We start from the raw sequence: 23751 nt of genomic DNA, 5'->3' as shown, positions 1-23751 counted from the left end.
GGAATTCTGTGTTTAATATTTGAGGAACAGCCACACTGTTTTGTACAGTGGCTCTCGTTTTACCTTCCAGCAGCAATTCGCAAGGGGTCTGCATACTCGACAATATTTATTACTTGCTATTTCTGTTATTTATTTAACTTATTTATTTATAGACAGGGTCTCTCTGTGTAGCCCAGGCTGGCCTCTAACTGTCCACCCTCCTGCCTTGCTCCTCTCCTCCAGTGCTGGGATTATAGATGGGGACTGCCATACTCTTCTTTTGTTTTTATAATGACTATCCTAATGAGTATGAAGTGGTACCTCACTGTGGTTCTGCTTTGACCTACTTTTCTGTACATACTGCACGTGTTTCTTACAGGTCTTTTGTGATTTTCCATTTTTTTATTTTTAAGTCTCTGCACTTTAATTTGGATATTTTCCAAATTAAATTTTCTGTTGACCTTGCTTCAAGTTCAGAAATGTTGGTTTGTTCATACGGATTTCCAGTAAAGTTTGCTATCTTGTCATAAGTCTCTCCACCCTCCATTTTCTTGAACATATTAACCATGGAGCTTGCTAGCTCAGTGTCTAGATTGCATGTATGTTTGACTCTGTGTTCTGTTGCTTTCTTTCCTTATGTTCTTTTGGTATTTAGCCACATGAGCCTAATAATTTTGGATTAGATGCTGGGATTGGTAGATGCTCAGGAAGGCGACACCTTGTCTTCAAGAGGCTTAGCTCCTGCCTGCGAGGTGGAGTGTGAGTTGGTCAGGCCACCTTAGGTCTGCAGTACTTGAATGGTACTAGCACTGGTACTGAATGGAGTGAAGGCGAGCTGGCTCCTGGAGCAGGAGGCGGGCTACTCCTGGTTCCTTGGGACTCTTGCTTGAGAGCATGCTTTTGCTCACCAGAGCATCCTTTCTTGGAGGCTTCTGAACTCATTTTTGTTCCATCCTGAACTCTTCTTTTTGGCCAGTATAGTGTCAGAATTTGACTTGTCATTGGAGGGAATCTACCTCTGTGCTTAGAAGACCGCTGTGTCTTCCACCTTGCTACCACACCCTTATCAGCCAGCGCAGGCTGGCTGTCTTCTGCCATGACGTCTGCTCAGAGCCCACGAGGGCTCTCAGGTGCTTGGCTGTGTGCAGATCTGCCTGAGAACACGCATCTTCCCTTGGTCGGCTCATTGTTCCAGGCCCTCTCTCTCTGCTTTACGCCTTTTGTCCTGGCCTCCAGGTGCTTTCACAGCCTTTGGCTGCCTAGAGAGGAGTTTTGTGTTCTTCTGGCATTTCCAGTTCTCAGGGGTTTTGAACTTGCACAGCTACCTAATTTTTCTAGTCTGACTGGCAGTGATGTCTCTCTAGAATGAAAACTTGCTCTTTTAATTCATGCTGAATGGTATTTCAAAGATTGCTTTAATTTCTCTCATTTGTTTCTATTTGTATTTACCATTTTCCTACTATTGTATGTCCTCTTTAATGAGTTTTTCCCTGAGTCCTTCACAGGCATGATGTCCTCATCTCCGTGAGAGGCTCACCTTGCTGGGTGCAAACCACAGACACTCTCCGGAGGACCTTCAGAAAGAAGGCACCATAAGAAGTCAGATTTGTTTGCAGGGCAGATCTGCGCATGTGACTCTGTTCCTTGGAATTTACGTCACTATTGCGTGCCATGGCTGTCTAGGTGGCTTGGTAAGTTTGTGCACTCTTACCGTCTCTTCTGGTCACTCAATCTTCATGGCCAGGGTGAATGAGGTTGGCTCAGCTAGCAGCAGGTACTGTCCTCCCTCTGGGGGCTGCAGATGTAGAAATGGGGGGGCTTTGTCTGTTTGGTGAGAGTAGTATTGTGTTTCTAGGAGGTATGTGGTTGGACAGGAAGTGATTGATGTCTCTGGTCAAAGGATGAGGACACTCCTAGTCTCTTCTCTGCAACTTCCAACAACAAAGCCCTTTTCAGGTTGTATGAGGTCATGTTGACAGCTGATTGGACCTGCTTGAGTGAGGCTTTTGCTCCAGTTGAATGCTTATGTGATTGCAGATGTTATAGTTGACATGGGGGCGTTCCATAGCTTATGATATGTGTACCATGTAGCATCAGGTTCTAAACTGACAGAGCTCTGCTCCGGAGATGTTCATCCCTTCACCGTGTGCTGGTAGCACTACGCTTAATTCAAAGGACTTGTTGCACACTGCCCGTGTGGCAGGTGAGTGCTGTCGAATAAAGTGGACATGGCCCCCACCTGCGGCTCTCAGCCAGCCAGAGTTTCCTGGATACTAAGTCAAGTGATCCCAGACACCTGCCAGTCTCTTTAGTCTCAGAAATGTCACTGAGTCCTAACTTTTTTCAGTAGGCAAAAACTGTGGGCTTGTGAGTAGTAAATACAGAAAGAGAAATGACTACTTTGTAGGGAAAACACAGAAGGCAAAGAGATGTACACTCCCAGTGCGCATGAGACATAGTCCAGTATTTATGTAGATCGAGACCAGGTTGGGATTGAGAGCACCCTAGAAGCCCAGAGAAAATGGGCTGGCACATGAAGTAAGGATTAAAGCTACCATTCTAGTCATATCCTAGTTGAAGTCTGAAGTAGCATTTAAGTGCTTTGAGAAGCAGCTTTATATAAGTGGATGTACTTTTGGTAGTAGTTTTGCTTTTCAGCACATTGGAAACATAAACCTGCTTAAAGTTGAGATAGCAGCACAGTAGCACCCAAAATTTACTGCAGTTTACCCCCAGCTTGTTAACATTTTCTTCATCATTAGGGATCTATAGTCACTGCCTTCTTTCTTTGCAAAAGAGCTTTTGTGAAGCTGGGCACTAGTGGCTCCTGGCTGTAATCCTAGCTACTCAGGAGGCAGACATCAGGAGGATTGCAGTTTGAAGCCAGACTGGGTAAATAGTTTGTGAGACCCTATCTCCAAATAACCCATCACAAAAAAGGGCTGATGGAGTGGCTCAAGGTGTAGGCCCTGAGTTCAAGACCGAGTACTGCCAAACAAAACAAAACAAGGCTTAAGTGAAAAGATTTGTAATTCATTTTGTTTTGTTTTTTTGAGACAGGTCTCACTGTGTAGTCCAGCCTGGCTTCTAACTCTCGATTTCCTGGTTCAGCTTCCTGTATGCTTGGATTATAAGTGTGGCCACACACCCAGCAAGACTTACAGTTTTTGTCAATTTTGTTGGAAGCACACTTCGGTGTGAGTGCAGTTTTATATCTCTGTGTAAGAGCTGACAATCTTAGGCCAGGCTGGTGGCTTGAACCTGTAATCCCCACTACTTGGAAAGTGAAGATTGGGAGAAGCGAGGTTTGAGGTCAGCCTGAGCAAAAAGTTAGTGCTACCCCAACCCAACCAGTAAACCAGCCATGGTGGTGTGTGCCTGTGGTCCTAAGCAGGCCTTAGGAGGATGGAGGTCCAGAGCTTGCCTCAGGCAAAAACATGAGACCTTTCAGCTAAAGGGTTTGGAGGCATGGCTCCTTGTGGTAAAGGCCCTGAGTTCAGACACCAGCAAAACAGACACAGACACACGCACACACGTTGACAGTCTCCATGTCTTGGTGCTATAGGTGACTGGCTGTGGCTTCCCTGATGCCTTCCTTTCCCTTTCCGCAGCAGCTTTGGAGTCAAGGCTTTGAAGCTGTGATGAGGCTACAGTCCAGCCTGAGAAGTGGCTGGAGAATTAGACATTCCTCGAACTGTGACTTTGTACGTTAGCTAGCGAACTCAGGGAGAGTCTGGAGCTGCAGCATGGCAGGAGGTCTAGAAGTGAAGAAAGGCAGTTGGAGAGAAGCACAGATGTCCTCCTGTTTATCTCCTTTCATGTGGTGCTTGCTGTATTTAGACTACAAACTCTTAGGTCGGTGCCCCCTTGTGGTCTGTCACCAAAATAAATAGCACAAATACAAATTCGAGTCCTGGAGCTCTGATTGCTTGTTGAACTGTCCATTCATTCCTTTATGGAATAATTGTTAAAAAGCAACTCCTAAGAAGAAACAGTGAAGGGAGTACTATCACCATTTCCATATAACCTGGTGACCTTACAATTTATCAAGTATAGCTGTAACCCTGGATGGCAGAATGTGTTGCCTGTACACTGGTATACAGGGGTTGTTGGATGGACTGTGCAGCTGTCATCCAGGGCAAATAACCACTTCCGTTGTCAGAGTGTCTTGATGTGACAGTGGCCCCTAAGCACATGCACATGTGCATACAGTGCTTGGGACTTCGTTGTTCACACTTGGTCGTTTGATCTGGAAGGGTAGGAGTGGTGTGAGGCATAGGAAAAAAATTAGAATTTCTGTCAGTAAATTTAGGCTGACTGGCCTTTACTCTTGGTAAGATCTGGTTCGTATGAGTGTTGTGCTGAGGAGGCTGGGGAGCAGGAACAGCAGGGGCAGTCAGTCTTACACAGGAAACCTGCAGATGTCAACAGCTGCTGTTCCTCTGTGACCCAGCAAGTCACAGGGTGGCTGGAGGCCCTGTAGAGCAAGAGATCGAGGACTGTGGGATTGCAGACCTGCTTCTGAAACTGATTTGGACAAGTGACTTCATCTTGGAACACAGCTTTCCTTCCTTTAATAATGATCTGAAGCATTTAGAGCTTGTTTTTTGTCATGTGACATCTCGGCACATGTCACACCAGTATGATGCATCTTTTGAGTCATAGAGCAGATGTAGCATGACTTTGGAGTATTCCCCAGTACTTGTTAATGCTAGTCCAGTCTGTATCTTAAACAGTCTAGATCAGGTCACAGTCTTTTCTTTACTGTGGGCTTAACTGCTCCTACTACTCCTCAGTAATCTAGTTTATTAGTGTTTTATTTATAAATTCTTGGCTATAATACGGTTATTTACATTGAAGAATTCATAGGTCAGTTATTTTAATAGTACAAGCCTAGTAGCCAGTATTCTAAAAATAAAAATGAATAGCACAATAAATTTTTTGAGGTGCAAAATTTGCAAATTTTGACAGATTTATCTTTAAAAACAAGACAAGTCTAGTACTGCTCCTGCACAGCTCTCACGTCAGTGAGAGTGACAACACACTGTTATTCCCCAGGAGTTGTTTATAGAGCTAGGCTCACTGTCTTATAGGCCCTTCGTTTATAATATTCAAAGAAATTAATCCGAGTTCCCTGACAGAAGAAAGATTATTCAGGGTTAATGTCACAGAAAAATAATTTTCTTTGTTTTTAAACCCAGGTACATTTATTTATCTGTGAATCATACGATTCTCTCTCTTCTAAAATTTTCCTTGGCAGTTAAAAACATCCCAAAATATAAATAGAACTGCTTGGGTTCACATGTTTGAAAGCACGTGGTCCACCAGTGATGCAGACGCAGATAGCAGGAACAGGCCATCGGAAGGCATTCCGTGTGTGCTCACACCTGCCTCTTTTACCTCCTTGGCTCCGAGGTCTAAAATGTTGCTTCTAGCTGCCTTTGTCCAGGCTCTCTGAGGTCTCAACTGTGGCACTGGAGACTTTCCGTGGAACAGTATTCTGGTGGTGAAAATCCTCTTGCAACTTGCACAGTGGACTTTTGTTGTTGGTTGATCCTTGAATTTCGTCTGCTCCTCGGGAGGCTGTTGGAAAAGAAAAGGGGTGGGGAGCAGGGGGAGCATGGCGAGAAAAAAGGAGAACTGGGGGTGACTGTGGGAACACATGCCGTCCGACCAGTGACATAAAAAGCTTATGTGCCAAATTTACATATTTACTAATTAGAAAGACTTCCTGGAAACATTACGTAGACTATCTTCTCTAACCTTTCACATCGTCACTAATGGATATAGCCTAGAAAATTTCATTGACGGTCCTTTAAATAACGTAAGTGATTATGAATCTGTAACTAGTTAATATGCAGCTCGGAAGGGATCGTCGTGTAGAGGTTAATGAGCAGCCTGCTCCTAGGCTTCTCAGGCCTCTCTTTCTGTGCTTTTGGCTCACTTCATGCTTGGAAACACAGGCATCCTGTGTGTTTTGGGGGTCTCATCTTTTAATGGGGGTGTTAAGTAGGAACTTTATAAGCAGGACTGCATGAAGATTTTTTCAATTTACATTTAATTCTGTTTGCCTATTTTATAATTACTGCCAAATCAGGAACGGCCAAGTGGATTGATGTGGTTTCAGTCGTCCCGATGTAGTCAGCGCTCTGTTAGATGTTACCACTGTTGTGAAGGGTGCTGTGTGACTGACACATCCAGCTTGTCGTTCTGAAGCAGACTTTTTATACTGGGTTAATATGTGCTATGGCTGGGTATCTGATTACAGCGTGTGTTTTGGAACAGGATTACTGCCCCAGCATTTAAAATGTCTCAAAGGAGGACATTTATTTCAGGATTTAAATGTTAAAATAGAGGAATTTAGTGACAGGTTCAAAAACACTTTGATTTTGGGGTGAACCGTGGAGCATGGACAAGACAATGCTGGTATTTGGAGCAGTGAACTGGAGCAGCACACAAGTCCAATCAGAGCTCAGGCCTGGCGTCTGACTCCCCCCTAGCCGCTGTCTCTAAAATGGTGCTGTGGCATTGTGCAGTGCTATTTCAGTTTCTACTAATGCGTGATCTGAAGATCAGTGATTAGCAATCTGGACAACAGTATTAACTTCAAGATTTCTACTAAAAACAGTGCTACTTTTTAAATTGCATTTTCCTACACTGATTAGTGCTCTTACTTGCTTTCCAGCATTTTGAGAATCTGCTGAAATATCTCAAAGGAAAACAAACAGCTTTTGTGCTTAATTCCATTGTTTTAGTATTATCGACGTAGTTTCAACTGCCTGTGAAGTGCTTAGAGTTTCATCATAACTCACTGGGGAAAATGAGCTGTTCAGAGCACCTCTTTATCCCAAGTATTTCTTCTTGAAAATGTGGGAGAAAAATACCACTGAGCTCATTTTTAATACATCAGAATACAAATTACAGGGGAAAACATTTGGAGATACACTGACAAAATAAAATATTTTCACTACTGTCAATTTTTTTTAACTGATGAAATGTGGATGTCACATTGGTTTCTTGTTATTTATAACATTTGCGTATTCTGCAAAATATGTAACATTGAAAACAGGTCTGTAGATTGTACAAAGTACTAGTTATCTTGTATCATATGTCACCTAATAGTCATGAAGTGGGTTTTGTACCAAAGTGTGCATTGGAAGCTGTAATTTGTCCTGCAGTTATCAGCCTGTGTTAGGGGCTATGATAAAGTATGCTGCTTAAGAACTAACATTCACATCTCTGCATTTGACAAATAAAAATGTACCCCGATGCAATGCCGTAAGTTTCAAAGCCACTGTTGTGGTTTTCTGATACACTGCTGCTGTGGTCTGTGCGTTGCCCTGGTTTTCATGAGTAGTTATCTGTTTTCATGACAGGTGGTCACTAACTGCCAGGAGAGAATCCAGCACTGGTGAGTGGACGACGGCTTTGTTATGCTTTGCAGTACTGATGGGTCACCTGCTTGTATGTGGACAGTGGTGGTGTGTGCATGCGTGTGTGTGTGTGTGTGTGTGTGAGAGAGAGAGACAGAGAGACAGAGACAGAGAAAGAGGGAGAGGGAGAGGGTGAGAGCTCAGTAATTGAATTCTTTTCATAATCTCCATTTTGAAAGCCTTTGATACTAATTTATTTTCTTTTACCCTTTTGTGAGTTACACTCGTAGATTTTCCTGAATTGTGTCACTGTTTGTGTTTATTCTAATTGCCTTTTTTTCCTTTTTCTAAAGTTTGAATGATATTAACATCATTCTGAACTGAAGATGTTTTTTGACCTGTCTGTAGAGCTCTGTTCAGGCACAATTTCTTACATTTGTATAGAAAAATAATTGGGATCAGTTGTTTTAAAATAATGATGGACTTATGTACAGACATTTCCCCAAAGTTTGAAAAGTCTAATTAATTTCCTACATTTTAGAGCTTGCCTTATGGCCTGTACTCTTTTTACGGACAAAGAAAGCCTATCTGTTTGGGTGTGCTAATCCGTAGTTAATAGGGCTGTGCTTGGTAAACAACACGCTTTCCCGTTGTATTTCTTCTGAGGAAAATGCTCAGTTTAACGGTGAATAAAAATCTTATATTAGGAGTTGTCATGAGGTGTAGCTCTTGCAGATATCAAATTACTGAACATCCGTGCTGTGTATACGAAGACTTGACTGAGAGAACACCAGGCGCTGTCTTGATTGTTGTTTGCAGGGTTATTGGGAAATCAGGGGAACTGCCCTTCTGTGGTGAGATTAACCCTCGGTTATACACCACCAAGCATATAATATTTTAAATTTATTTCAAGAGGCCTTTTCTTTATGCCTGAGAGATCTCAGAAATAATTTATAGTTAGTGTATATCAAGTGTTTTTGGATGAAATGCACATAGGCTGCAAGCAGTGGATAAGAGTGGGAATCGGGGTGATCTGTGCGCAGCATCTCATTAAATTTTACCATTGGCTCGAAGAAAACCATCTAAGACTAATAATAGCCACTGATAAATACAAAGTCAGGACTTCATTAACTTTCCACAAACGCAGTGCTGTAATTGCATCCAGTAGTGGTGAGTCTGTCAACACTCCAAACGGACCGGCTGCCTTTCACTGTGCATACAGTTCAGGTCAAAACCAGAAATGCCAGACCTGGCCAAGGTTTTCCTCCTGCAAGTTTGGCCAAAGTGATGCCAGAGGTTTTATTAATGTAGACTTGAGTCTGTTTAGTTTTGGTGAGGAGTTCAGGAAATTAGATGAGGGTGTGTTATCTCAGAGTAGCTACTGGTTTGTACAGATGTATGAGAGACAACTTGCTTCTGGTTGGTTTGGTAAAGCTTACCCTAGAGCTCTGAGGATAACAGGCATGTTTTTATCCTGTTAGCACAGCCCTTCTTCCTGTGCATGGTACAAGATAGGCACATGACAAATAGCTGAGGAAGTGAGTGGGGTTTACAGTTACTCTGTGCGTGACAGACAGGGGACATGTACCCTCAACCTTAGTTCCAGAGTCCCAAATCCTGCACCATGTCTTACAGAAGATCAGCCACTTTGTGTACATTAAATAATCTTTTCTAGTTGGAATTTTCTTTTCCCTGAATGGTCTCTATGCAGTGTGGGAAGCTGAGCTGACTTTCCTGTTTGACTTTTGATGAGAATCTGCATGCTTTTCTGCATTGCCGGGGAACCCACAGCCCTCCTGTGTCCAAAGTCTCTGTTCTGACAGCCAGGAGCTTGCTGTTTGAGGGATTGTGGAGTTCTTGTTCCGTGATACATTCTCTTAACTCCTCAAACAAGAACTCAGCTCCTACCACGAGATTATATTTTAAAAAACATGTAGGACAGGATGTAAAAGTATTTGTAGAAAATGTGGAGCAAAAATGGTCTGGGACTACAGGGCGTGCCCAGAATAAATACCTCTTTCAAAAGTCTAACTCAAATCCCAGACCTGTGGCGAACGAAGAAATTCATAGCATTTGTTTAGTTACTAACAGATTAAAAGGAATATCTGAGCCTGATGCATGGGGTTTGGGTAGCACTGCTTCATAGCTGCTTAACAGCAGCTTTCAACTCAATGAAAGAGTTGAACTTTTTGTTTGTTTGTTTTTTGTAGTGTGGGGGTTTGAACTCAGGGCCTACACCACTAGTCACGCCAACAGCCCTGTTTTGTGTTGGATTTTTTTGAGATAGGGTCTCATGAACTATTTACCTGGGCTGACTTTGAACCGTGATCCTCCTGATCTCTGCCTCCTGAGTACCTAGGATTATAGGCATCTTAAGTGCCTGACTTAAACTATTTTTGAATATAGCCTATTTCTTTAGAATATCTTTTTACTTAACTCAAGAAATTAGATGACATAAAATCTACACAGTATTTTCTCATTAAAATATGAGTATGCAGCTCACTTGTCCCCTAGCAGCTAGTTATTCTCTGTGCAGATTATTTATAAATTTTTTATCTTTTTGACTCTTCCTCAGAGAGTGGCATGGGAGTCACAGGACTACCCTTGAACCCTGTCATGTAGAGACTTTGTGACCCAGGCAGTGATGCTGATCATCACATCTTTCTTCCTGTGCAGCCGTGATATGACGTAACACACAGGGCTGTAGTGATGTCATGAGAACACCCAGCTGGGCTCCCACGTATCTGCACTCACACATCTTTTTTGAAAGTTGTAATTATCAGATGAAAACGGAAAGAAAATGGAAACATTCATGAATATTTTGCATTCATGCCATTATCTTGACAGAGAGTTGGCTTTCTGGGACTTTTTGTTGCAGGTTTACATTAAAGTCTTAAAATAACTTTTTATTGGGAAGAAGTTTAAAGAAAAGGTGACAGAGTGGCATAATGAGCCTTATGCCCATCAGTTCAGGCTTCCATTTTAACTTCCCATCCTGCCATCCACCCCACCTCCAGTTATTTGGAAATGAATTCCATTCATATGCCATTGGGAAATGTGTCTTTAAGGCATCAAAAGACTGTCCATTGGAGCTTTTTAGGATCGATCTATCTATCTGTTTTCCTTAAGGTACTGGGGATTGAACTCGAGCCTCTCTCCAGTCCTAGATAGAAATTTTGTTTGGGATTGTGTTTAAGAGGCACACAGGGTGGAAATGATGTACTGTTTTTTCCTACACTGGTCTGATCCTCAGTTCTCAATTGCCTTATCTGGGAGCAGCTGTGTTTAAGTCTTTGTAGAAATTCTTTGTGTATGCAGAGAGAGAGGGGTGTGTGTGTGTGTGTGTGTGTGTGTGTGTGTGTGTGTGTGTGTGTGTGTGTGTGTGTGTGTGTGTGTTTCATCCTTCTGCACAGGAATGCAGTCAGGCTGCACACTGTCCATATCATCCTGAAGGGTGAAGGCTGTCCTCAGTTATTAGCTTTACTCATGTAAATTTTATGTGTCACATGTCTTTTAGGGTTCCTAAGTACAGAATGGTATTCATTTTTGCTTCTTAAATAATGGCCACCTCTCTGAGAGTATGGTTGTCCAACTCAAAATACATCCTTGGTAGGATGACATAGCCATTATTTTTTTGCTCTCCATTAAAGCCCCGGTGGCTTGGCCACAGCCATTCCCTGTGCCTGGTCATGAAGGGTGTGTGCTGAGCCTCTCACCTGTGCCTTCTCTTGATCCTGCCCCCATTCTGTCCGTTGTGGGCTTGGGTCATGTCTGTGGCCTGTGGGGCTGAAGCTGAGACTCTGTTTTGGGCATCACCATGCCACATGTTGCAAGGCAGCAAGAATGGAGGCTGCAAGGCCACAGTGAGGGGTCAAAGCTGCTCACCAAGTCAGCCCAGGCTGGGGGTGGGGTGGGGTGGTGACTTCACCTGTGGGAGGAGGGCAAAGCATTTGTGAGTGGTTTTAATACACACAGGTGACTTCTGTTACCTAGATCCCACACGAAGTTTCATCATCTGCTGTTGGCCTTTGCTTGTGATCATAAGTTGTGTGTATGTGAGCCGTAAAAATGCCTGGCTTCTTGTAAATCATCTCAAAAAGGTTTTCAGTAGTGAAGATACCTGTGAAGTGACAGGAAGCAAGACTTAAATGATAATAGGAAAAGTGTTTAGTTTTGGAAAGAGCAGCTTTAAATTTAGACATAAAAAGTTCAGAAAGACTTCAATGTGGGGGTTTTGACAGAGGGTTTCTGAAACTCGATGAAAGTACCAACAGAAAAATATCAACTCCTTCCTTCCCTCCCTTTCTCCCTCCCCCTCCTTTTCTTTCTTCCTTCCCTCCTTCCTTCCTTTCCGTCATTCCCTCTTTCATTTCCTTCCTTCCCTCCCTTTTTTTTTTTTGTCTAATTGGGAAGAATAACTAGTTTCTTTTATATTTTATAGTCAAAGTATTTAGTGGGACAAACAGCTAAGCAACACACCTCCTGAGTAGTTAACACCACAGGTAAAGTTTTTTGCTTTGCTCTTTTTGGAATTCCTCTTTCTTCGTAGGAAGAAGGTGTGTATAATTGTTCTATCTTCGTGGTGTTGACAGAATCCCCCTCTCCCCCAAGCACCTAATATTTCATCAAAACAGTCAATGTATTTCTTTTCCTGGTGGCACCTGGGTTTGAACTCGGCCTCAGCCAACAGTCAGTGCATTTCTCGTGAACTCCTGGAACAGTACTTTCCCTAGGTGACTTCATAGACTGTAGGAAATTTTTAATTTGCATCCCCTGGAATATTGATCTTCAGACTTTCAGAATGCTAAAAACTACTTATGCAAGATGATGACTTCATTTTTTTTTTAAAGGAACATGGAGTCTCATTTATTATTGGGGTACTGACATTTGAACTCAGGGCCTCATGCTTGCTAGGCAGGTGCTCTACCACTTGAGCCACTCCACCAGCCCTGGCTTCATTCTTTAATGTGAGGTAAATTTGGAAACTTTTTCACAATCCTGATTTTATTGACAACACAGTTTCTGGTCAAAGTTCTGTATAAGCCTTCCGTTTAGGCCTTTTCCTCATTTTCTTTTTTTCTCCTCTTGACTGAAGTGGAGAGCAATTTTCAAAGTCCCTGCTGATTTCCCAGACTTTTGTTGAGGTGGCAGTTGTTGCAGATAGTCCTCTTTGAGGGATGGAAGCAGTCTTGGATATAAACCCCCTTCTGTCATTGCACGGTCCTACAATTTTTAAGTTCTGTGATGTTTTAGTACATGGTTTTGGAGCTAAGTAAGTTTTGGAACTTTTGTGTGATCTTTCTAAACAAATCAGGATGTTAAAAAAAAAGTTTAAGCTGATTTAAAAAAAAATTTTTGGTAATACTGGGGTTTGAACTTAGGGTCTGGCTCTTGCTAGCAGGTGTGCTACCACTTGAGCCACACCCCCAGTCCTTTTTGCTTTAACTGTTTTTCAGATAGGGTCTAGTGCTTTTTCCAGGGCCTGAGCAGCCTCAGGTCATGGTTCTCCTATCTCTTTCTCCCCAGAAGCTGGAATTACAGGTGTACACCAAGCCCAGTACTTCAAATTGAATGTTTCAAGGATGACTAAAAATTTTTTAATTAGGTTTTAAAATTTTTATTCTGAGTATGAAGTGTGTATGTGCTTAATTATAGAAAGGTTGAAAGAAAGAATAAAGGTAAATTTATTCATAATTCTAAAGAGAAGCTAAATTTCTCCCTTTTAAAAAAAAGGTTTTATTTTATTTCTTTGACTTCTTAATTCCGCATGATATTTGCACCACTAAGGTCAAACTGTGAATGGTTTTCTTCTTTCCCTCTTTTCACAGAGGTGATGATTTTTAAAGCGTAATTCAGTTATTACTTGCAGGAGGCCCCAAGTCTTTCTGCATTGTTGAAAGCAAGCAAGCTTGTTCAGTACTTCATGTGTTTCTGGAAACGACTGCTGACCTGCCCGTAGCAGGACCCTGAATCCATACCGTGCCGATGCTCTCGTATGTGGTCTGTGATGTGTGACATAGGCACTTCTCTCCCAGCCTCTAGGAGTCTGTTTGCTTCACAGGTTTCTGGGCTGTCATTGGAAGTCAGGGAAGGAGTGGTGCTTGTGGCACAGCTGTATGAGTTTCCATTTTTTCTTAACCTTATTAGATCTGAGTTCTACACTATTTGTAGTTTGAGGTGTTTCATTTTCCATTCCCTTTTTAAAAATAAAAAGTGCAACATGCAGTAACACTAAGAGCAACGTGGCAGTGAACTTGCACAGAGACGAGGATGAAGGAGCAAGTGTCGCAAGAAAGGCCCACAGGGATCCCGGTGCTGCTTTACAGACACTTGTAGTGTTGGGCAAGGGCGCTGTGCACAGATGGACATATTCCTGCAGCTCATTTTAGCCAACTTCAGACTAGGTTGCTGAGGGTCTCCTCATTTTACTTTTTAAATTTTTTAAGTCAATTGAGTTAAAGATAATTTTGAGGATTTTGAATGTTGGGTGAGTTCAGAGCCAGTGTTGCCATTTTTCACTGTAAGCATCTTGACAGGCACTTGTATTGGAGCTATGTAGAAAATTGAGTCCCTTTCCTCTCTAGGGAGCCATGGTCACTTCTCCAAGCAAACATTCAGAACATTTATTCAGAAGGAATAAAGTCAAAGCCAGAATTGAGGTGGCATAGCTGTGAGGGTCAAGTACAAACTGGCACCCATGGCCAAGGCTTAGGCAGACATTTTCTTCCTCTTTTGACTTCTAACAGGAATATGTATCAGTTGTAGGGAACTAGGAAAATAAAAATCACCTCCAAACTCATCACTTAAAGTTACTGAGCTAGGCAGTTTGGGCTATTTCTGTCAGCGTCACTCCAGTGTGTTTCCATGTAATTTTAAGCTTTTTTACTTTGAATTCACATCTCATTTTATTCTGAGAACAAGATACTAGTTGTAAGTGGACGAACAGGCAAAACTTTAGTCATACTTGTGAGGGGAGGTTGCTTCAGAGAGAACCTTATGCAGACCCTCCCAATGGCACAGTGAGCCTTGAACTCTGTCACCTTGTTGTTGACAGAGAGACTGGGGAGATGCAGCCTGCTGTTAGCTGCACTGTCTCTCTGAGTAACTTTTGTTCAGCTGACTTCCCTGCTTGGCCAGTCTTTCCTTTTGTTGTTGGGTACTTGTAGTCGGGTTTTTCTGATAACTCAGAAAGCATCAAACCTTGCAGCCTGAGTTTTGTGCTGCCCATCAGCCCTCTCATTTGACTGAATTTACTAAGTAATTCTGCCATGACCCATTTAGGTAAACCAGTGCTGTTGGTTCCATACAAATACATTTAGGTTTATAATGGGAGTATTCCTTCCCACCAAATTGTAGAAAGCATAGTAGTGTGAATCCTTTTAGTAATACGTTTTTTTTCACTGGGTGCAGTGGTTCATGTCTGTAATCCCAACTACTTGGGAGGATCACAATTGAAGGGCACCCTGGGCAAAAAGTTGGCGAGACCCCCATCTCAATCAGCGAGCCAAGCGTAATATGTATGCTTTTTGTCCCAGCTACATGGAGGCATGGGTAGGAGTGGGAGGATTGAGGCCAGGGCTGGGCAAAAACTTTAGACCCTACCTGAAAGATAACTAAAGCCAAAAAGTGCTGGGGGTGTGGCTTAACTGGTAGAGCACCTGCTTAGCAAGTGTGAGGCCCTGAATTAAAAACCTCAGTAAACAACAACAAATATATATCATATATTATATATATATTATATGATATTATAATATTACATGATAGAGGTGATGACTTAGGGATGCTCCAAGCCAGTGTATCTTCAGTAAGCATTGTGCCTGTTGTGAAAAGGCAGGCATGCTGCCTGTGAGGGCTGAGCCTGCGGCCTGTGGCCTGAGGCTTTGTTGAAGAGTTGGTGCTTAGTAAACAGGTGGAGAATTGAATTGAAACAAACTTTCCTGGGCACTTCCTAGGAATTTCTAGGGTTGCAATGGACATGTACGACTCACAGACATTTCAGAATCTGTGAGTGTCATCATTTCTTAAAAAAATTAACTCTTTGCTCCAGATTAACTCAGATATTGACACCAAAAACTTTTCCCTTTTTTTCTGTAAGCATCTCAAGGTAGTTCCTGCTTTATGTTCAGTATGTTAGTGAAAGGGAAGAATAGTGGGAGATTCATTTAGTGTCCATTTTCTGCCACATCTGTCCACCTTCCTTCTTTAAAGTGAAATTAGCAAAATCTTGTTGCAACCAGATGCATATGTCTGAGCTCCCTTTTTTGTCACTTAATCACTGAGATGCGTCCTTATCGCTTGTCTAAAACAAAGAATGTAGAATTTTTTTCTTTCTCTTTCCAAAGATGTTTGTAAGAGAAGGGTTGAAAATGTGAATCCTTATTCCACTCCCCTTTGAAACACTCTGTTATGAAAATCTTGAAACATATAGAAAAGTTGAGAGACTTGTCTGGGTGAACATTGGTTATATATTACCCATTTCTCACCCAGTAATCCCTTTTGTGATGCAGTTACAGTCAGCTGTGTGCATCAGTGCATTTCACCTTCAGATTCTGTGCACACCTGTTAGCTTGCTCTCCATACCTGTGTAGTTTATCAGAGGCTCTGCGCTGCTCTTAGTCCTTTAAGCTGAGGTTGTGGCTGTGGCCTTCATCTCTGCGGCTCTTGAGTCATGGGGAGGCTGTAAAGGGCGCTCTGCGCCTTAGTTCTCATTTTCCTCAAGTGTTGCATGTGGGTGTCAGGTGTGAGTTCACAGTTCAAAGGTTAAGGCTGAGGAGGCCCAACAAGCAGTAGAAACAGGCTGGTCCCAACTGCAGCTGGGCTTTGTTTTCTATGGAAAACATTTACTTGAAGAATTACCACTTTTGACTACTGTATTTTAATATGACTACCATAAGCAAAAGTCAGTTATGTTTCCAAGTAATAAAGTAGAAGAGAGTTCAAATTTTGGTACAAGTAAAGCCCCTGCTTATAGCGCTTGACGTTAGTTCTCAGTGTGTTGGCTCTGTGACCTTCAGTGGGGCCACGCAAGCCCTGTGTCACAGCAGCTACTCAGCACATTCTGATTAGCGGGCCAGGGCGTTTTGACTAGAGTGGCCTTCAGACAGCGAGCTCCTCAGGCTGTAGTGTCTTCCTGAGATGCCACCTGCCTCCTGCTGGCTTCCCCTCTGGGAAATCTCATGGCTGCATTCTGAATGATTGTCCCCTTACTCTTGCTCTTTTTAGAAAGTAATTCACAATTCAGAAATAGCAACTCCAGCCATAAACTGCTTTCATGTGTGTCACATTTCTGTTCTAGAGAGTTATTGATAAGCTTAAAGCTGGACATACTAGATTTGAAATACTGACGTTATGTCTGGTGTTACCTCTGCTCGATCCTTCTCTATTAATGAACAAAGAGATTTTTTTTTAACGAGGTCCCTCTTTCCATCTGTAATTACCGATGTAAGATGCATGGAATGTCAGTCCCAGCACCTAATCGCAGCTACATGATGATGGCTGCCATACAGTGCGGGAGCATTGGCAGAGCCCCTGATCGATCGACTAGACTGTGAGCATCCCATGGTGCTTATTCTGTGGTGCTGCACCACATTGGTCCCTGGTGGACAGCACCCTGACTGCAGAGCCCCGGGTGTTCCATCCAGCTGGCATGCCCCCTCACTGAGTCGCACTGTTCATCTGTTCTCAGTGGGTAATTGTCTCCTGAAAATTGTAGAATTGGTGTTTCTGGTGCTTTGTGGAGGAAGCCATTGCTTAATGCCAAGTGTTAAACCTTGTCTATTTAATTCTCTTGAACCTGTGAGTTAGATGTGGTTCTGGTTTTATTGCAGAGGATGCTGATGAGGTGACCTGTGGAAGGGGAGTGAGAACTGGATTCACTTCTGCCCTGACCTTACCATTCTCTCTGCCCACAGCCCTGTGTGTGAGGATTTGGCCTTTGTTTCTATACAGAAATTGGGGAATTGGGGAAAGTTTATACAAAATACTTGCACTCTGGAAAACGAGTTTCCTTGAAAGAATAAGGTCAAAAGAACTAGGTTCAACTCACACTGTTCCTTCACCTTGATATAGGAGTTTCTCCTTCCCTACTCTCTCCTCTGTAAGAGGAAAATGTTAGTGACAGGATTCTTTAGGATAAATGATGCACTGTGTGTGTGTGTGTGTGTGTGTGTGTGTGTGTGTGTGTGTGTGTGTGTAATTCCTTGAGATCATAGGAGTGTGAGGTGATGTTTGCTGTTACACTTTGGTGGCTGGTGTACCAGCATGGAGCATGGAGGGGTGAAGCAAGATCTCTTGAGGTTTTCATGTCATGGAGAGTGGTTGTGTTGCTGTTTGTCTAGCTCCATGTCCATGGACATTGCTGAGTTAGTGAGTTTTTCCCTGTTCTCTCCCAGGGTCAGCCCTGCCTCCCATTCCCTTCCTCTCTTCATCCTGTTCAGGAAACTGGTTGTCAAGATGTGAGTGCTCAACTTCTAAAGAGAGCCTGAAGTCAGTAGAAAAGATGGGAGAGTAAGGCCATCGCTAAACTTTGTAAAAACAATTTCAAAATTAAAAAAATGCCTCATCTGTAAATTGTAAAACTTGTGTTTTGATTAGTTTGCGTTGTGCTATGTAGCCTGTTGAAAGACTGGTTAGTTGTGTATTCATTTAGCATTTGGTGCTCTTGTCAACAGGAAGAAGGTGGATAACGACTACAGTGCCCTTCAGGAAAGACTCAGAACCTTGCCTGATAAGCTGTCGTATAATGTCATGGTAGGTTTGCCCGCTTCTTTTACAGACTGTGCTGTCTCTAAGCATCCTAGCTTCGAGACTGGAGGGGCTTTGCTGTGTGCATATCGCTTTACAGGTGGCCCAGCTGATCGGCTGCAGTCAGGGGTAACTGATGCAGCAAGGGAGCCTTGTTTCCTTATACCTTATTACAGTAGCTGTGGGGACACTTGGTGTTTACTTTTCTTTTTTCCATATATGTAATTATATTACAGTGACATAAATGCTTGCACAAAATTTGACACATTTGTTGTGCAGACATACAACATAAAAATGGTAAGGACAACAGGGTACAGTGGTCATTTCCTGTTAGCCAGAGCAGGAACAGGCCATTGTGATTTGTAGGTCACAAAATTAAATCCTAGAGCATTGGTTTTTGTATAAAAAGGTGCTGTTAGTTTCTGTCTTAATGTCCGTTGTCTTGCATAGTGATCTGTCCCAAGTCTGGATTGAAGGCTTTCATTGTGTGATGACTTGGTCTTGTTATGTCAGCCCATGCACTTTGTAACTAGGAGACTCACTGAAGCTGTTGCTTTATTCCTGCTTTGTAAAAATAAAATAATTTTCATTTTCTTTGCCAAAAGTATTCTCCATTGACAGTATTTCACTACTGTTTTGGTTTCATTTAGGCTGAAGAATTAGTGGAAAGTTTAAGTGTTCAAGTCAATACTACTTTCTCCAAGAGTTACATGCCAGTATGTTACAGATTTGTTGTCTGCTTTAACATTGATTCACTCCCTTAAAGCACTTTTCTAGGTGAAATTTTATTTTTTTTAAAATCTTCATTAACTTTATTTATTTATTTATTTTTTACAGTGTTTTTTTTTTCCTTTTTCTTTTATTATTCATATGTGCATACAAGGCTTGGTTCATTTCTCCCCCCTGCCCCCACCCCCTCCCTTACCACCCACTCCGCCCCCTCCCTCTCCCCCCCCTCAATACCCAGCAGAAACTATTTTGCCCTTATTTCTAATTTTGTTGTAGAGAGAGTATAAGCAATAATAGGAAGGAATGAGGGTTTTTGCTGGTTGTATGTTACAGATTTGTTGTCTGCTTTAACATTGATTCACTCCCTTAAAGCACTTTTCTAGGTGAAATTTTAATATAATGGTAACTTTCTGTGAAAATACAATGTTTTTCCAAAAAGAGCTTAATAATAATGTAGGGCTGTACTGCTAAGTGTCTGAAAAGGTATGTTTTTTAGTGTTTTAAGTTTGTCCCTTTTCCTTCCTTTTTTAATCAATAGGTTCCATTTGGCCCCTTTGCCTTCATGCCGGGGAAACTTGTCCACACTAATGAAGTCACTGTTCTCCTGGGGGACAACTGGTTTGCGAAGTGCTCAGCCAAGCAGGCTGTGGGTCTCGTGGAGCACCGGAAGGAACGTGGGTACCCATGAATTGTTCTGTGTGTGTGTTGGCTCACAGTTACAGCAATACTTCCATGATTTACTGGCCTAGGCTCTTGGGAGTTGCCTGAATTGTAGGTGGTTGGAGTAGGGCCAGCAGCTGAGGATGAGCTGTAGAGCAGGAGAGTCCTGTTTCAGAAATGACAGAGTGGGATAGAGGTCACTACATGTCACATGCGGTTCTATACATGGGAGCTGGGTACATTTTATAAGTGGTTTGTCTTACTTGCTTTCAGAGATTTCTACTGTTAATACTTTAGTGCTCAGAAGTGATTTAGTGAAAGAAGTACTTATTTGGAAAGGAAGAGTACTTACTCTTAAAAACACCTGTTGGCTTAGGAAAATTCATGTTCTTATTTTGTATAGGAGATCAGGTGTGGAAAGGTGCCCCTAAACTGGTACCCTGTGCTTTTGAAGTGGTTTGTGGTCTCTGCCTTTGGTTACTAAGGCAGCTTTGCTTTTGCTGCTCCTTGGTATTATCTCTTGTGTGTGTATACAACATATTGCGGCGGGGTGGGTAAGATTGGGGTCTAGCTTAGTTGTATCTTAAAATATGTTGTTTCTGTAACAGCATGTTCACATCGATAGTATGATATCATCCTTACCTGGTTTTCAACCTTCTAATTAAATGTGTTTGAAAATAAGTTTTGCAAGGAGCCTTCTGTATAGATGAGGTTGTACTAGATGGAAAAAAGCTGAGTGTTCCAAAGTTGAGATTATTTCACTTATGCAAGAGTGGTACTAGTTAGAGAACTCATTTACTCTGAAATTCTGGGAACTATATTTGGGGACTCTTAATTGTAAGTCAGCTCCTATAAGTTCATAATTGATACATATTTTGATCTTTTGTGACATTAATCAGAATCTTATTGTTAGGACTATGTATACTTTCTGGCAATGATAAATCTTTGGCTTTGCTACATTAAAATAAGTTCTGTATATTAGATGAAGGACAAAGGGCACAATTCTTTTTTAGAGACCTTTCTCAGCAGAGAGGGCTTTCCTTATCTGCTGTGTATCTCTGCAGAAAGGAAATCCGTTCACAGCCTGCTGAAGTTTCTCCACTTTGACTCTTTAGAATCAGTTATGGTTTAAAATATTCGTGATGGAAGACTTGTAATACAACAGAACAGAGTTTTAGGGTAGAGAAATATTTTTTGGTCAATCACTTTCCAGTAGTTAAATGTGGTTTTGGGAAGTAAGTGACCCAACATGATGACTTTTGGATCCATATTTATCTGAAATAATTTTCACAGTATGTATTTATGTGCCTGAGAACCCAGTATGATGAATGAATCCTAAGTTGTTCTGGTCAAAGTTTTGTAGTAATTTCCAGTAACTGAAGTGTGCGTAGGTGTGTTGTTATCCCTAAGCTTTCTTAAGAGAAGGTACAGTCGTCTCCCTCACTCAACAGGGATTCGGAACCTCCGGTAGTGCCAGCCCTGCAATTCAAATGTGTCTTGTGGCCCTACCTTTTGCAGTTTCAGACATGGCATCAAAACTCGCACGAATTTCCTTTTGCTCACAATTCCACAGATAAATCTTACAACCACAAATAGGGTGCAACAACCTCAGACACACACACACGCAATTTTTTTTTTTCTTATGTCAGTGGAGGACTTTCACCTCTCCCTTGAGGGCGTTCTTCACAGCGGCATTGCTCACTTGCCAGTAAGTAAAATAAGGTCTGGGTGAGCACAGGCCACCTGATAGGCTGGCCTGTGAGGTGTGCGTGTGTGTGTGTGTGTGTGGGGTGTGTGTGTGTGTGTGTGTGTGTGTGTGTGTGTGTGTTGGGTACTTTTTCCCTTCAGGCAGAAGAGCTATAACAAGTGAAACAATCACTTGCTTCAGTGTTGACTAGGACATTGGACAAGGTAGAACAAGGTCTTGCATGTCAAAAGGGCAGTCACAGTGAGGGCTAATGGGTTCAGTCACACCCACAGCTACAAAGAGCTCACAGGATGGAGGCTTCCTTAAGGAAAGAGGGCAAGCCCAGGACTCTACCCTTTGTGCTTATCTCTTATATTTTTGTCAAAAGATTTTTAAATGTTAAGTTACCATGTAGTGGAATGGCCCTTTCATTTGGCGTACTGTTCTGTGAGTGATGACACAGGCATACTCTTGTTTAACTGTTGCCATGGACAGGACACAGGATTACATCTGCACTCCCTCATGCTGGCCCTGTGTGTCAGATGTGGTCACACCCTGCACCAACTGCTAAGGTTGGACAGCCACTGACTGCTGTAAGTCTTCATGGATTTCTTTCTCTGGAGTGTTGTATACTTGCGTACCCAGGTCTTTGGAGAAGGGCAGGTGGTACATGTCAGCTGTGCCCATTTAGTGGTTGCTGCTCAGTTCTCCCTTTATGTCCTTCGTCCCCTGACCCACTGGGGGCAACTGGCTTTGGCCATTTCTCCCTTCACTTCCATCAGTGCTGGCTTCAGGTATTTGGAACTTTAATGTCAGGTCCTTACACATTTAGGATGGTCATGTCTTCTTGCCAGATTGACCCCCTTACCATTACTTCATTTTTTCTTTTACCCCTCATAATTTTGTCTATTTTATGCGGTGTTAATAAAAGTTCTTTTGCTTAATGTTTGCCTGGTATATATTTTTCTATCCCTAACTTTAATGCTGACTACATACATATAATATGTGATGTCCTTCCTTTTTAATCCATTCTGATAATCTCTTACGTCTTTCAACTGGTGTTTTTAAGCCACTTGTATTTCATGTGATTACTAGTACACCTGATTTAGGTTTAGCGTTTTCCTGTCTTTATTTTGCCAGCTCTCTTTTGGATTGCTTATTTTTTGTTTTTAATGTTTCATTTCTCTAGTGCTGCAAAACATGAAGTTTTAAAGGTATTTTTAAGGTTACAAGTTAGGTAGTAATACACTTTTTCATGAAATTAATGTTTTACTTTCAATACGTGCTTTGAGTTTTTCTGAATTCTTTTAGGTTTGAGGGCAATTTTTCTTTTGAAAGGAATGTACCCCTAGTGAAAAGATGGGGTTCCAAAGACAGCGGAGACATCTTTGTTTCCCTTTGGCTCCACAATCTCATTCAGAGACATGTAGGATGATCTGAAATCTAGTGCCGTGTCTTAGAAGTTCCACCTGTCACTAGAACACTGGCCACATTCCTATTGCAGTGATTCACCTCAAACAGCTGGCTTTACAGAGGGGTAATCTTGATCGATTTTGCTTCTAAAGACACCCCAGAAAATGATTTCACCACATGACTTCAAGAAAGCACATTATTTTTTGTGTCAAGAGATTTACCTGGCACCTGTATGTTGTTTCTTTTTTTCACTTTTAAACTCACAAATGCTCATTTAGTCTTTTTTTTTAGGTGAAGTTAATTTTTTAGTGGAGGGTGGGGATGAAGGGGAAAATGGTAAAGTTGGTTCACACCAACCAGAGGCTAGGTGGGACCCACAGAGCCCATCAGGTGTGAGGGGGGAGGGAATGCACCCTGGAGGCAGGGTTGATAGCAGTCACTGCTGTTCAGGTAAGTGCAGGCTGGCACAGTGTTCTTAGAAACCCCATTATGAAAAAGTCGCATTAATTGTGCTTAAAATTGAATTCCCAAATTGAGAAATATTTTTTTCTGAATGCCTGTTGTCTTACCAAGGACTTTAGGCAAAGTCTTGGTTTAGTAGTGCATCTTCACACAGATTTCAGAAGAGCAGCAGTGGATGATGAGAAATTTGACACCAAATGGTGTATGCTCCCAAAGTGCCTTTCCTGAGCAGAGTGACAGGAGAAGAAAGACTGAAGGTGAGACCATTCACAGGAGGGCTCTTTTCAGATAAGAGTTTTTATAGGACATGGCACAAAATTTAAAGGGTATTTATTGAGACCCAAGTGTCCTTCCTTCTACCCTTGACCACCCCTGTTCCCTCCTGGAGGTATCACTAGTTCATTTCACTTCTAGCTATGGGTGGAACCCTCCCACTGCTGTGCCACTCAGAGGTGGCACATTTCTGTATCTTATTATTTATTTATTTTTGGTGGCACTGAGGTTGGACTCAGGGCCTCATGCTTGCTAGGCAGGTGTTCTACCATATGAGCCATTCTGCCCCAGCCCTGTTTGTCTTTAGGATTTGAATCTTTTTTTTTTCTTAGACAGACTAGGAAAAGATTTATCAATTTTAAAGAAAAAAACTACCGATTGCATCAATTTTTCCTCTTATTTTTCTATTTGCTGTTTTATTTATCTCCTTGT

General features: G+C 42.1%; 1 protein-coding gene across 5 annotated transcripts in view; it reads left to right on the top strand.

Moving 5' to 3' along the window:
• Uri1 (URI1 prefoldin like chaperone) overlaps positions 1 to 23751 on the top strand; it is a 55232-nt gene that overhangs the window by 14400 nt on the left and 17081 nt on the right. Inside the window, exons 1-5 of one of the 5 annotated variants that reach the window (XM_074058127.1) lie at positions 7238 to 7257; positions 7356 to 7390; positions 17744 to 17858; positions 18023 to 18101; positions 19363 to 19498. In XM_074058127.1, coding sequence (XP_073914228.1) covers positions 7238 to 7257; positions 7356 to 7390; positions 17744 to 17858; positions 18023 to 18101; positions 19363 to 19498 — 385 coding nt within the window. Of the gene's footprint in view, positions 1 to 1651; positions 1671 to 7237; positions 7258 to 7355; positions 7391 to 17743; positions 17859 to 18022; positions 18102 to 19362; positions 19499 to 23751 lie in introns of those variants that run through there. The other 4 variants (XM_074058125.1, XM_074058129.1, XM_020151803.2 and 1 more) reach the window with 4 other exon arrangements.

The sequence above is a fragment of the Castor canadensis genome, chromosome 16, assembly GCF_047511655.1.
Source record: "Castor canadensis chromosome 16, mCasCan1.hap1v2, whole genome shotgun sequence".
NCBI classification, from domain to species: domain Eukaryota; kingdom Metazoa; phylum Chordata; class Mammalia; order Rodentia; family Castoridae; genus Castor; species Castor canadensis.
The sequence above is the reverse complement of the archived record's forward strand: the minus strand, read 5'-3'. Positions and strand labels throughout refer to the sequence as shown.